This window comes from Patagioenas fasciata, chromosome 21 (assembly GCF_037038585.1).
Source record: "Patagioenas fasciata isolate bPatFas1 chromosome 21, bPatFas1.hap1, whole genome shotgun sequence".
Classification (NCBI taxonomy): Eukaryota; Metazoa; Chordata; class Aves; order Columbiformes; family Columbidae; genus Patagioenas; species Patagioenas fasciata.
The window spans coordinates 7,805,014-7,817,947 of NC_092540.1; the positions used below are offsets into that span (position 1 = coordinate 7,805,014).

General features: G+C 48.3%; 2 protein-coding genes across 3 annotated transcripts in view; both read left to right on the plus strand.

Annotated features, from left to right (window-relative positions):
• LOC139829552 (dynein axonemal heavy chain 9-like) overlaps positions 1 to 12,934 on the plus strand; it is a 212,303-nt gene that overhangs the window by 161,385 nt on the left and 37,984 nt on the right. The window lies entirely within an intron of this gene.
• The window catches only part of LOC136110948 (dynein axonemal heavy chain 9-like), a 36,524-nt gene that overhangs the window by 7,498 nt on the left and 16,092 nt on the right, over positions 1 to 12,934 (plus strand). The window contains exons 6-10 of the mRNA XM_065854691.2: positions 1,510 to 1,732; positions 4,000 to 4,166; positions 4,533 to 5,403; positions 8,434 to 8,564; positions 9,676 to 9,802. Of these exons, the coding sequence (XP_065710763.2) occupies positions 1,510 to 1,732; positions 4,000 to 4,166; positions 4,533 to 5,403; positions 8,434 to 8,564; positions 9,676 to 9,802 (1,519 nt within the window). The remainder of the gene's footprint in view (positions 1 to 1,509; positions 1,733 to 3,999; positions 4,167 to 4,532; positions 5,404 to 8,433; positions 8,565 to 9,675; positions 9,803 to 12,934) is intronic.

Below are 12,934 nucleotides of genomic sequence, written 5' to 3' on the forward strand. Positions count from 1 at the left end.
GGCAGTTTCAAGGTTACAAAAAGGAGGAGCTTTGGATGTAAGTTTTGAATTAACATGTGTTCCCTGCTCTGAATAGCTGCTCAGCCGCCTGGTCTCTGCAGGATGATGTGTTAGGTGATTTATTTGAGTAGTAGCAGCTGAAGGATGCCACAGGGCTTGGATGCTTACGAAGAAATATTTACAGACATATGTACTAGTGAAGGCTGCTGCGTGTGGTGGCTGCTGTGATCTCTTGTGTTCTTTTCAGCACGATAATTCCTGTGCAAAGAGGTTTTTGCATAGGTTAGAACAGGCATTTAGGAGTTCTTATTAAGAGCTCCTGACTCAGCAGTTTAGTCTTTAATAGGTGAAGTGTTTAGGGCTATGTTTTGGTCCAGCAGCATCCACAGAATTTAAGCGGGCACTTCAAAAGTAAGCGTTTTGAGAAGGGAAGAATGGAAAGGACCAAAGATCCAGGAGCCCCTCAAGCTCTGCTAACAGTGTCCAGCAGCTGGTGAGATCAAGAAGCAGGTAGGGAAACTTCCCCCAAATAGTCTCCTTGTCTCTAACCATTCATACCTGAGGACTTTGAGAGTCATGGGTTGTACCTTTGTATCTAAAGACCTGGATGGATTTTTTTTTCTCCCACAAATGTTCGGTTGCTTTTCTGAACCGCTGTGAATTTTTAACATCTGCATCCTTCTGCAGCAGAGACTTACCCTCTGAAATAAGGCAGCGTGCGAAGAAGAATCCCTGTTTGTTGTAGCTTTACAACCTACCAGGTTCATTTGTTGAATTCTTGTATTGGAAGAGATGACATGAAAACTGTCCTTTCAAATTCACTCTCTTCAGACCACAGACCCGAGCTCACAGGTCTCCCTTATAGAATCATAGGATAGAGTCATAGAATCTGTTTGGTTGGAAGAGACCATCAAGATCACAGAGTCCAACCATAACCTAACTCTGGCACTACCCCATGTCCCTGAGAACCTCATCTATATGTCTATCCAACCCCTCCAGGGATGGTGACTCCACCACTGCCCAGGGCAGCCTGTTCCAAGGCCCGACAGCCATTTCTGTGAATAATTTTTTTCCTAATACCCAATCTGAAGCTCCCCTGGAGAAATTTGAGGCCATTTTATCTTATCACTTGCTACCTGAGAGAAGAGACCAACCCCCTCCATGCTCCAACCTCCTTTCAGACAGTTGCAGAGATCAGGTCTCCCCTCATCTCCTGTTCTCCAGGCTGAACAGCCCCAGCTCCCTCAGCTGCTCCTCGTAAGACTTGTGCTCCTCAAATGCCTTTTCTCCAACCTGTGAAGTCCCAACCCATTTATCCGTTCCTCACAGGAAGCCGTACCACATCTATGGATCCCTGTGAGCATGAACTGTGGTTCTGATGCCCTCAGCATGTTGCCATGTGATGGGCAGAGTTAGCCAGGCCTTTCCCTCTCCGTGCCAGTCCAGCTGCCTGGATGATTCCGGTAGGAACTGCTCTCATTTGGTGCTTTCCTGTTTTGTGTTCTACAGCTTGTCTGACCTGGACGAGTTCATAAAAACTGCTGACAAAGGTTTGAGCAAAAAGGTTGAAAAAGGCGATTATGATGGTTTGGTGGAGATCATGGGGCATCTCCTGGCCGTTAAGGAAAGGCACAGTGTCACCGATGCCATGTTCGAGCCCCTGAAGCAAACCGTCGAACTGCTGAAGACGTATGAGCAAGAGCTGCCGGAGGAAGTCTATAAGCAACTGGAGGTGGGTGAAAAGCTGCGGTGGACACGGCGATTTGCCAAGTAGCCAGCGTCAAAGAGTATGAGCTTAAGAGCATTGCAGGAATATTTAAAGCCCCACTCCCTGTCATTAGAGGGCCTCAGTGGATAGTATTTTACTATTGTGGGATGTGCCTTAATAGCTCTAAATTTTGGAGTTATATTGAGATTTTTCTTTTAAAGCAGAGATTAAGCCTTTTGTTATGTATGAAAAACATAGAATTGCCTGCTCCAACTCTCAGCGATTACTCTTGAAAAAAATTAATGCATTTTCAAATACATCTGTTAATTAGTTTGAATTATAATTATTTTTAAATAAGCCAGTTCTTGGCAACTGTGGAGATGGGAAGGATAATGTTGGCAGAGGAGTCGCCTTCTCATAGGACTTCAGTCCTCCACTAGGTCTATAACACCCAATCTGCTTGACCCAAAGGACATCACTGGGAGCACGTTATGAAAGTATTTCAGCACCTTTCCACATCTGGCCCTGATGAATCAATTTTTCTTTGGGGAATTCTTCTCATTTCTGGACAGGGGACCATGAGGTGAAGGTTGGAAAAGCCTGTGGGATGCCCAGCCAGCCTTGGGGAACTGGCAGCAGTCACCATGTTACGGTGGAGGAGCGTGTGGCTACGTACTGATGGATACCCCTTAGTCACGGGGCGTTGTGTGCAGAGGGCTCTGTGTAGGACACCAGGTTTAAGGCAGAGCTTTTTGGGGAGAAGTTCCTCCCTCTGCTGCAGGCTTGGATGGGACCTGAGCGGGGTTTAGCAATCCCCCAGTTTTCTGCTGGTGCAGCCGTGATCCACGGATGGTTGTATCACCAAATCTGACACGGGTAAGGGTCCTAAAGATAACTGGATTCCTACAGACACCCTGAAAAACAGAAGAGCTGCATTAAATGAATGGTTTGGCTGCTACAGCAGCTTCAGTTCAGCATAAAAAATGGTGCTATGGGGAACCCAGCTCTGCTGATTCCTCTGCCCAAGAGCCGCTTGCTTGGTGCCTGTTTGTGCGTGTAGATTTGAACAACTGATTTATTTTTCTGACAGAAGAAATGAGGTATGCAGGGCAGCCATTCAGATGTAGGAGATCACAAAACAGTTTCGTTCTTTCTGGCAAGTGACAGCAACACATAGTTGAATAATTCATTCACTGCTGTACACAGTAGGAAAACCAAAGTAAGTTCCTCCAGGTACCGCTCCCTCCATGGCCATGAAGATGGATGGGCTGGAGCTGATAGTTTGTATGAGAAGGACAAGGAAGCAGCTCCATGTGTGCCCTGCTATGGTCATGGATAGTGATTTCTACAGAGACTGGAACATGAAGTGCCAGAAAGAGACCCCTCAGGAGGGACTGGCCCTGCTCTGGCCGCCTCTGCTGCCTCCAGGTTATTTCGCTTCTTTGCATAGTGTTGGTGCATCTCCATTAGTCTTCTCAACTATGTGCACTGGGATGAAAAGAAGCCCAAAGTCTTTCCTGTAGGCTGGCACAGTACCTGGGGAAGTGGGAGAGCAAAGCTGTGGGACTTGAGGACAGCAGAGCCCTGGCTGGTGTCACTGTCTGGGGTGAGGATTTGGCTCGAGAAGTCTAGTGAGAAGAGAAGAAATCAAATCTCTTTCTAAATAAAATCCCAGGTGCAAAGGGTGGATTGTTAGCAGTGCTGTGCACCAGCAGCTTGGATGCAGTCCTGAGAAAGAAACTGTCTTATTTAGTACTAATATTATACAGGCAGGCTGGAGGGATTTGCCCCAGAAAGCTCTGTAGAAGTCCTTCTGGCATAATATCTTCTGCTCTAAGAGCTGGCTGGAAATTTCCCAGGCTCTGTTTCTTAATTAGCTCTGGGAAGCCGGACGATCTGATGAACTTGCATCCTCAGCCCACCCTCCTGCCTCCAGCCAGCTCTGGGTCCCGCTGGGCTCGGTGTCAGGAGAACTGTGCTCTCTCAACCACTGAGCCATCCTGGGAGCCCAGGATCTGGTCTGGGACCCTTCTTCTGAAGTTATTTAACATGTTTTTGCAATCAGAGCAGTCAGTTTTAAAGTCTCAGTCTTCATTCGTCTTCAAAATTGTGGATAACTGATAAGTTTTATCCCAAATTGTGTTTAGCTTTTGCATCACAACAAAACTTCCTTGCAGTTTTAGGCATGGAATCTGTTGCTTTTCCTGTTCTGTGATTGTCCATAAACAGATCAGTCACATCTTATATCAAATAGCAAATACTGCCTACCGTCATTTAAATTTTGCTTGCAGGAGCTGCCAGAAAAATGGAACAATATAAAGAAGCTGGCGATAGCTGTGAAGCAGCATGTGGCTCCTCTGCAGGCGAACGAAATGACAGTTGTGCGCAAGAGCTGTGCGGCGTTTGATGTTGAGCAACACAGATTCAGAGAGCGATTTCGGAAAGAAGCACCATTCAGGTACAGTGAAATTATAACATCAGAGAAGCCCTGAGGAAGAAAAGCTTCATGGGATCATCTCGGAGTGTCCTGAGGATGTGTTCTTGAACCCTTGCATACATTTCCTACCTGCTCACGGTGTTGTATCTGTTATGCCCTGGGTGTTTTGTCCCTGCAAACACTGTAAGGTGTTAGCAAGAGATTCAATCTGGATGCTGAGTGCACAATATTGCTTAAAGGGGTTGTCAGCAGTGCCATGTGGCTGCACCATCAATGGGTACTATAGATGTATCATGTCTGCTTTGTGTCTCAGAGGCACCATTTGTTTTATGTTTTCTTTAGAAGTTGTTACAATATCACTTATGAAGAATAAACGTTTCTTTCTAGGTTTGACACCAAAAAGCCTTATCAACTGCTGGATACAAAGCACATTGAGATTAAACAAATGGAGTCAGCCATGACCTCGATTTATGAATCAGCTGGTCTGTTTGAAGTCACAGTGCCAGACTATAAACAACTGAAGCAGTGCCGAAAGGAGCTGTGTCTTCTCAAAGAGCTCTGGGATATGATCTCCCTTGTGGGCACTTGCCTTGATGACTGGCAGACCACCAAATGGGCGGATATTAACGTGGAAAACATGGATCTGGAGTGTAAAAAGTTTGCAAGAGAGATTCGGAATTTGGATAAGGAGGTGAGGGCGTGGGATGCTTTCACTGGGCTGGACAGCAAGGTGAAGAACATGCTGACGGCCCTGAAAGCTGTGGCAGAACTTCAAAATCCCGCCATTAGGGAAAGGCACTGGAATCAGCTGATGCAGGTGACGGGTGTGAGGTTTGTGATGGACTCGGACACCACGCTGGCTGACCTCCTGAAGCTCAACCTCCATAACTTTGAGGATGAGGTTCGTGGCATTGTGGACAAAGCGGTACGAGAAATGAGTATGGAGAAAGTCCTGAAGGAGCTAAAAATGACTTGGAGCACCATGGAGTTTCAGTATGAGCCTCACCCCCGGACGAACATCCCGTTGCTGAAGTCAGACGAGGAACTCATAGAAACTTTAGAAGACAACCAGGTGCAGCTGCAGAATTTAATGACATCCAAATGTATTGCTTTCTTCTTGGAGGAAGTGTCCATATGGCAGAGGAAGCTGTCCACAACAGATTCCGTCATTTCTCTCTGGTTCGAAGTGCAGCGTACGTGGTCTCACTTGGAGAGCATATTCATAGGCTCAGAAGATATACGGGCACAGCTTCCTAAGGTATGAAATCCCAAATCCTATTTTTCCTGTGTGGAAAGCGTTGAAGAAGAGCCTCCATTACACAGAAGAAGGTTGTCTATATTGCCGTGTTCCCCCAAGCAGGACTGTTCTCTTGCTGCGTTGCTTTCTTGGAGGCTCCCTTAATGCTACAGCAGTTTCCCCAGTGTTGCCCCAGGATGTTTTTGTACTGTTGGTTGTGCCTGAACCCTGCTGAGAAACTGTTTTTCCTCCCCTCCACCATTGCACAGCAGATGCAGAGTTCCTGGAGGCTGAGCAGGAGGCTGCTGGCTTCCTTCAGTGATACAGGCATGTTCCCTCTTTCCTTGGAGGGGAGAAGACGGAGATAATTACTCAGATGGTGCAAATTGTCAAATCAGAGCTGGACCAGGCAGCTTTGCAGTATCCGCTTCCCTGCCTCCAGTGCTGGTGCAGCAGGAGAGCAGCTCTTCTCCCACTTCAGCTTCAGAAAATTGAGCAGAGTTGTCACTGATGCCCTCCTCAGGGTTGTGACCTCCTCAGGGCTGTCTTTGAGTCCAGCTTCCAGTCTTATTCCCTATTCTCTTGATTATTTAGAAAATCTTCCAAGCTTGTTCCTGGCCCCGCTGGACCACTCGCAGCCCTGTGGAGGAACCTGCCTTTCACTCACGAGTGACCCACAGTTGGCTGTGTGACCCCCGTCCCTGTTCACGAGCAGCATCGCTGACAGCACCACTGTGGGACGAACACCCACGAGGGGATGTGCGCAGCCCATTGACCCCTGGACAACACACTGTTCTGTCTCCAACCCTGCACTCTGCTCTGCTTGGACTGTTCCTCCATCTGCTTCAGAGAGCGCGCTGTGCTGAGTGTCCTGGGGGCAGTTTTTGGCCCCTCACACCAAGAAAGCCCTTGTGGTGCTGGAGCAAGTTGAGAGAAGGGAATGGAGCTGGTGAGGGGCTGGAGCACAAGTGTGATGGGAGCGGCTGAGGGACCTGGGGGATTCAGCTGGAGAACAGGAGGTGAGGGGAGACCTTCTGATCTCTGAACTGCCTGAAGGGAGCTTGGAGCCAGGGGGGGTCGGGCTCTGCTCCCCAGGAACAAGCGCCAGGAGCAGAGGAAATGGCCTCAAGTTGCGCCAGGGGAGGCTGAGGCTGGATCTGGGGAACAATTTCTTCCCCAAAGGGCTGTGGGGCATTGGAACAGGCTGCCCAGGGCAGTGCTGGAGTCACCATCCCTGGAAGATGTATAGATGAGGAACATGGTTTAGTACTAGATTTAGGTTATGGTTGGACTCAGTGATCTCAATGGTCTCCTCCAGCTAAATGATTCTATGATTCTGGGCACACCTCGCTCACTGGGCAATATATACAGGTGCTGATAACCAGTGCCCTGAGGCTGTACCATGTGCCAGCAAGCTCTTAATATCCAGGAGCTATCTAATGTCATGTATGAAATTGCATCATGATTTACATTTGCATCCTGCTGGGCAGCTGTCTGCATCTCAGTAGCTGTCTGGCAGTGGTATGAACCATAGAACCATAGGATGTCCTGACTTGGAAGGACCCATCAGGATTGTCAAGTCCAACTCCTGTCCCTGCACAGGACACCCCACAATTCACCCCATGTGTCTGAGGACGTTGTCCAGTCTCTCCTTGAACACTGTCAGGTTGGGGCTGTGACCCCTCCCTGGGAGCCTGTTCAGTGTCCAGCACCTCTGGGTGAAGAACCTTTTCCTCATGTCCCACTGCCCTCCCTGGCACATCTTCTGCCATTCCCTGGGTTCTGTCACTGTCACAGAGAAGAGCTCAGCCCTGCCCCTCCTGCTCCTGCTGAGGAACCTGCAGCCCCATGAGCTCTGCCCTCAGTCTCCTCTGCTCCAGCTGAGCAAACCCAGGGACTTCAGCCGCTCCTCATACGGTTTCCCCTCCGAACCCTTCACCAAGTTCATGTCCCTCCTCTGGACACCCTCCAGTAGCTTTATCTCCTTTTCTCCTGTGTCCCCAGCCCTGCACACAGTGAATGCTGCAGGTGAGGCCGCCCCAGCACAGAGCAGAGCAGGACAATCCCCTCCCTGCCCGGCTGGCCGTGCTGTGCTGGATGCACCAGGACACGGGGCCCTCTTGGCTCCAGGGACACAGGTGGCTCAGTCAGCAGCTTCTCTTCCGTAAAAGAAAGACTGAAGCTCAAAGTCTCTGTAGCTGAGCACCCTCAGGATGCATCCAGGGCTGGGGGGATGTGCTGACAGGCTGTGGGATGCTCACCTGGAGCTGGATCTGTGGCGTGAGTGTAGGGAGGGCTCAACCTTCCAGATGGAGCCTTGCTCCTGGGGCTGAACACAGGGTAGCGTGGAAGTGTTACCTGGACTGCTTGGAACACTTGTTCAGTGTCCCGCCTCACTTAGGAGGCCTGACCTGGGAAGAAGGGAGGAGCAGAGATGTTTTGAACATAGCTTGCTTTATTCTTCAGTGTTTAGCTCCAGAAATTCAGAGTCCCTGTTAGATATGGAGCATAATTGTTGATGTGGGCCTCCGGTGCTGACGTGGGGTTTCCATACCCTCATTGAAGGCAAGGAAGGGCTCTCCTCTACAAGAGTCATCATACCCGTTTTGTGGATGGGTGTTGGGATTCCTGTGCTGTAGCAGGAGGGGAGGAGTGCACTCACATGAGGCTGGTAGCCTTTCCACGGTGTGGGAGCATCTCCTGCTGCTGCAGCCAGGGAAACTTGGTACTTCACCTGGACATGGGAGAGAGAGATTTATGAGGTTTTCCAAGGGGAATTAAATCCCATGAAAATGGTTGGTCCTAGACATTGCCTCCTGCATGGAGCACTTTATCCACAACCCCTTTGGGATACAGTGACAAGAAGGCAAGTGCCTGTTTGAAGACTAGTTTCAGGCAAGTCAGTGGAAGAGCCATTCTGGAATGGTGGAGGGGTCCCTGTCTGCACTGGACAGAAGGTTTTCCCCTCAACGCAAAGACAGCACCCAGAGGATGGAGACCTTTAGCACAAAATCCATGTTTTACCATGAACATGTTTGTGTTGCTTTTTAGGACTCCAAACGCTTTGAAGGGATTGATGCGGACTTTAAAGAACTGGCCTATGAAACTCAGAAAACCCCAAATGTGGTTGAGGCCACCAATAAACCAGGTCTGTCCCAACAACTGGAGGACATTCAGAGTAGGTAGGTACAACTTCAGTCCCAGGATTTTGTCAGAGACTGGGATCAGCTCTAATAAGTTGGTTTAACCTGTGCTCCAAGGCTTTCCTTCTGGACTGTGCGTTCTTTGCATTCACACATTGAGTCTTTTTATTCATGATCCATCACCCTGAAGCCCCCAAGGTGGATTCTGGCTTTGCGTATGTGCAAACTCTTATCTTGAATATTGATTTGCACACATACAAAGCTAGGCACTCAGTTGGTTTTAATAACATGTGGCCTCACTGCCACCCCAAATTTGGTGTCTTAAATATCTATTTAGCAGTCCAAGCAGGGATATCTGCAGCAGAGCTGATCCCATGTGCTTTAATTAATAAAATTATCTTTGTGTGTGTACCCTTCACAGATGGTATAACTAAACTCCCTGAGAAAGACCTTAATGTCCAGAGATGGATACAGTTCTCACCTAACATATGAGCTACTCTACCTGGAACACACCTAACAAGTTAACGTGATAGCTGTTGTGTCAGTAATAACTATCCATTTAAAATAGAGATCTAATTTTACTTCCTAAACAGATAAGGCCCGTGTTCCCCACAGAGGACTAACTGCATGTTATTTATGAACTTTGAAAGCTCAGCAGCAGTTTAACATGTAAACACTGAGAGATTCATTTTAGAACGGAGCAAACAAGTTTCTTTTCAGGCTTCACAAGCACAAAAAGCTGAGTAGGTTTGAATCAGACTTTAAAATGTGCTCATTAGAATAAAAGCAGTTTTGGAAACTTTCATCCTAGTGTGAAATCACCTGTGGCAGTTGAGAGCTTGTCTAAAACAGTAAGTCAGACTGCAAAGCCTTTCTAGCCTCTTCTTCCACCTGTGTTTCTGCTTTTTGGTGAGGATTCTCTGACTCTTTGTCTGTTTGACCCTTGGGAGTGGAGAGAGATCTATGAGTTACTATGTGCTTTGTTATCTATTTGGAAAATGCTGTAAAGGACCAGCCTGCAGGCTCAGCTCATGTCTGGCATTTCCCCATGGGAGGGGAGAATCTGCTCGATAACCCAAACTGTAGCACGACACATTAAAGGATATTCACCCGCCTGTCCTGGGCTCTATTTTTCTGCTCTTCTCCCCAGGTTGTCCCTGTGTGAGAAGGCTTTGGCTGAATATTTGGACATGAAAAGATTGGCCTTTCCCAGATTTTACTTTGTTTCTTCAGCAGATTTATTGGATATTCTTTCCAATGGCACCAACCCACAGCTGGTAAGCCTTGCACTATGTCACCTTCACATTTTCCAGCTGTCAGTAATGTCAGGGTGGAAGATGCTGTCTAGGGACTCAGCTGTAGCTTATCCTTTCTTGAGTGCCTTTTCTCCCACCCTCACTTGGATTAACAATAACTCTTTCACTGCTGGCCTTCATCTGTCGTCTCTGAAAGGCAATGCGCACACTGTATGTTGTCCCATCTGTCCCTGGTGATGCTTGCAGATGGTTCTGAAAGCACTGCACAGAGCAGAGCTATGTTCTTGATACCATAAAAACAGTGGGTTTGTTTCTGCTGGGATACAGTGAGGTTGGGGGAAACCATTTCTTGAGGATCTCAGCCAAAACTTGTTGCTGAGCTTGGTTCCCCAAGCTGGGATGCCAGCAAACAGCATCTGTTGTTGAAAGAGCCACAGACCGATCATTCAAATGTGACAGTGTTGACAACCGAGGGCTTGGAGACGTCTCTGTTTTTAGGCAGAGGAGACATCTGCTAGTCAGCCACTTCTTCCTTCCCCCATGCAAAGGTCTTTGGGATGGCCTGTTTACAGGGGAAGAGCAGAACACAGCCTGGAAGAGGTAAGACAGCTGGTGGTCAGACAGTGGCTGTGGCCAAGGCAGGACTTCCTTGGGTTGCCACCCACCCCTGCACAGCTCTGCTTGGCCTTGTTTGGGACGCATCTTTTATTCAGAGGTTGGTGCATAAAACCAGTCAAAACGTTCACAGCAAAAGGCGAGTGTTGGATGATGAACAAAGTCCTAATTCTGTCTTTTGGTAGCGAGTATTTTCACTTTCTTCAGGCTTTCCACCATTTTCAGTATTGATGTGAGCACAGGAATGGAGCAGGTTTGCATGTGTATTTGGAAATGCTGTTGTTTACCTCTAACCTTTAACGCTGCTTCTATCTGTGTCTGCTGCTGGGTGATTTCAGCCCACAGAGTATCATAAATACATAGTTGATTGATATTTAAAATGAAGAGGAAAAAAAAAACACAGGAAGCAAAGATACTGTGTTGAAATGCTCTGTTGAGTAAGAAGAAATTCCTGGTGTTTTCTGTTATTCAAAAGTATTTGCAGTAAAATCAAAGTAAATGTCAAGCAGTATCATACATAGATACACTCTCAGCCTTCCCAATGTAGTTTCAAAGTCTGATGATTCCTAAAGGAGGATTAAATACACAATGACATTATCCTCGTGAACTGGGTGCTGAACTTGTGCAGATTCAGGTGCGTTCGGGCTCTGGCAGCAGGATCGCAGCAAGTGCTGGGGTTGTGTCCGAACCCTCCAGACTGGACAGGGTCTGGGAAGGGGCAGCTGGGGATTTGTGACCAGAAGCTTCTACATGTAAGAAAAAGTTTCTACGGTTTACTTACGGTTTGAAAAGAGATAAGCTTATGGCCTCAAGATACGCTTAATGGCCTCAAGTTGTGCCAGGGGAGGTTCAGATTGGATATTGTAAAAAAATTCTTCCCAGAAAGGGCTGTGGGGCATGGGAACAGGCTGCCCAGGGCAGTGCTGGAGTCACCATCCCTGGAGGGGTTTAAAAGACATTTAGACGAGGTTCTTAGGGACATGGATTAGTGCCAGAGCTAGGGTATGGCTGGACTTGATCCTGAGGGTTTCTTCCACCCAAAATGATTCTGTGATCTGGGGGGATGCTGAGTGCCCTGTGCTTCTCAGAGTCACTTAGCACCTCCCAGGGTTTGGCCCTGCTTGTATGTGTGTGAGAAGCTGCGTCCACTTGCAGCACAGCTCATGAGAGGGAGGGTTGTAGTTCTTTGTGAGTCAGTGAGTCAGAATTAGATGGACAAATCCACCTCCACCCTTCCTTCTCTGAAAGCATCAGAGCATTGGGCATCTCACGCAGAATCCCAGAATGTCAGGGTTGGAAGGGACCTGGAAAGCTCATCCAGTGCAATCCCCCCATGGAGCAGGAACACCCAGCTGAGGTTCCACAGGAAGGTGTCCAGGCGGGTTTGAATGTCTGCAGAGAAGGAGACTCCACAACCTCCCTGGGCAGCCTGGGCCAGGCTCTGCCACCCTCACTGAGAATAAGTTTCTTCTCAAATTTAAGTGAAACCTCCTGTGTTCCAGTTTGAACCCATTGCCCCTTGTCCTATCACTGGTTGTCACCGAGGAGAGCCTGGCTCCATTCTCCTGACACTCCCCCTTTATATATCTGTAAACATGAATGAGTCCCCCCTCTGTCTCCTCTTCTCCAGCTCCAGAGCCCCAGCTCCCTCAGCCTTTCCTCACACGGGAGATGCTCCACTCCCTTCAACATCTTGGGGGCTGCGCTGGACTCTCTGCAGCAGTTCCCTGTCCTTCTGGAACTGAGGGGCCACAACTGGTCACAATATTCCAGGTGTGGTCTCCCCAGGGCAGAGCAGAGGGGCAGGAGAACCTCTCTGACCTACTGACCACCCCCTTCTAATCCACCCCAGGTACCATTGGCCTTCCTGGCCACAAGGGCCCAGTGCTGGCTCATGGTCACCCTGCTGTCCCCAGGACCCCCAGGTCCCTTTCCCTCATTTCTCATCTCCCCTATGGGAGTTTTTCTACCTCTCTGCTGTAATTGAGAGAGGCAGCTCCTGTCTGGGACTGCTTTGGGAGCTTCCCCTTTCTGTGGGGACGTCAATCCTAGGAGAATCTCACCTTCATTGGCGTGGGGCGCGCAGTGATGCAGTTGTGTGTTACGCAGTGGTCTGGAAGAAGTGCTGGTGACCTGCTCAGCTCCCAGCAGGCAGATGCTGATGTTGAGAGCCCACAGCATCTCCCTGTTGGCTTTGCAGACTCAGATGGAGGTGAACAGGAAAGAACTGAATTATTCTTTTCCTTCTGGAAGAGTGCTTTTGGTGAACATGGTTGTTCTATAGGAGGTCTGGGCTGTTTATCATAGGTCTTAGGCAGAAATAAAGATCTTTCTTCTCCATGAAAGAGAATTTAGGATATTTCACTAGCACAAAATCAGTTTCTAGTAGTGGAAAAACAGGAAAGTTCATAGTGAAGAAAACTCCACGTTGTGCTGAGAATAGGATGAGGTGGAGAAATGGCTACAGACTTCTCATCACTACATGTAGGGAAATTTGGGGTAGGAGTCATGAGGTGTTTCAATGTTTTCTATGCTTTT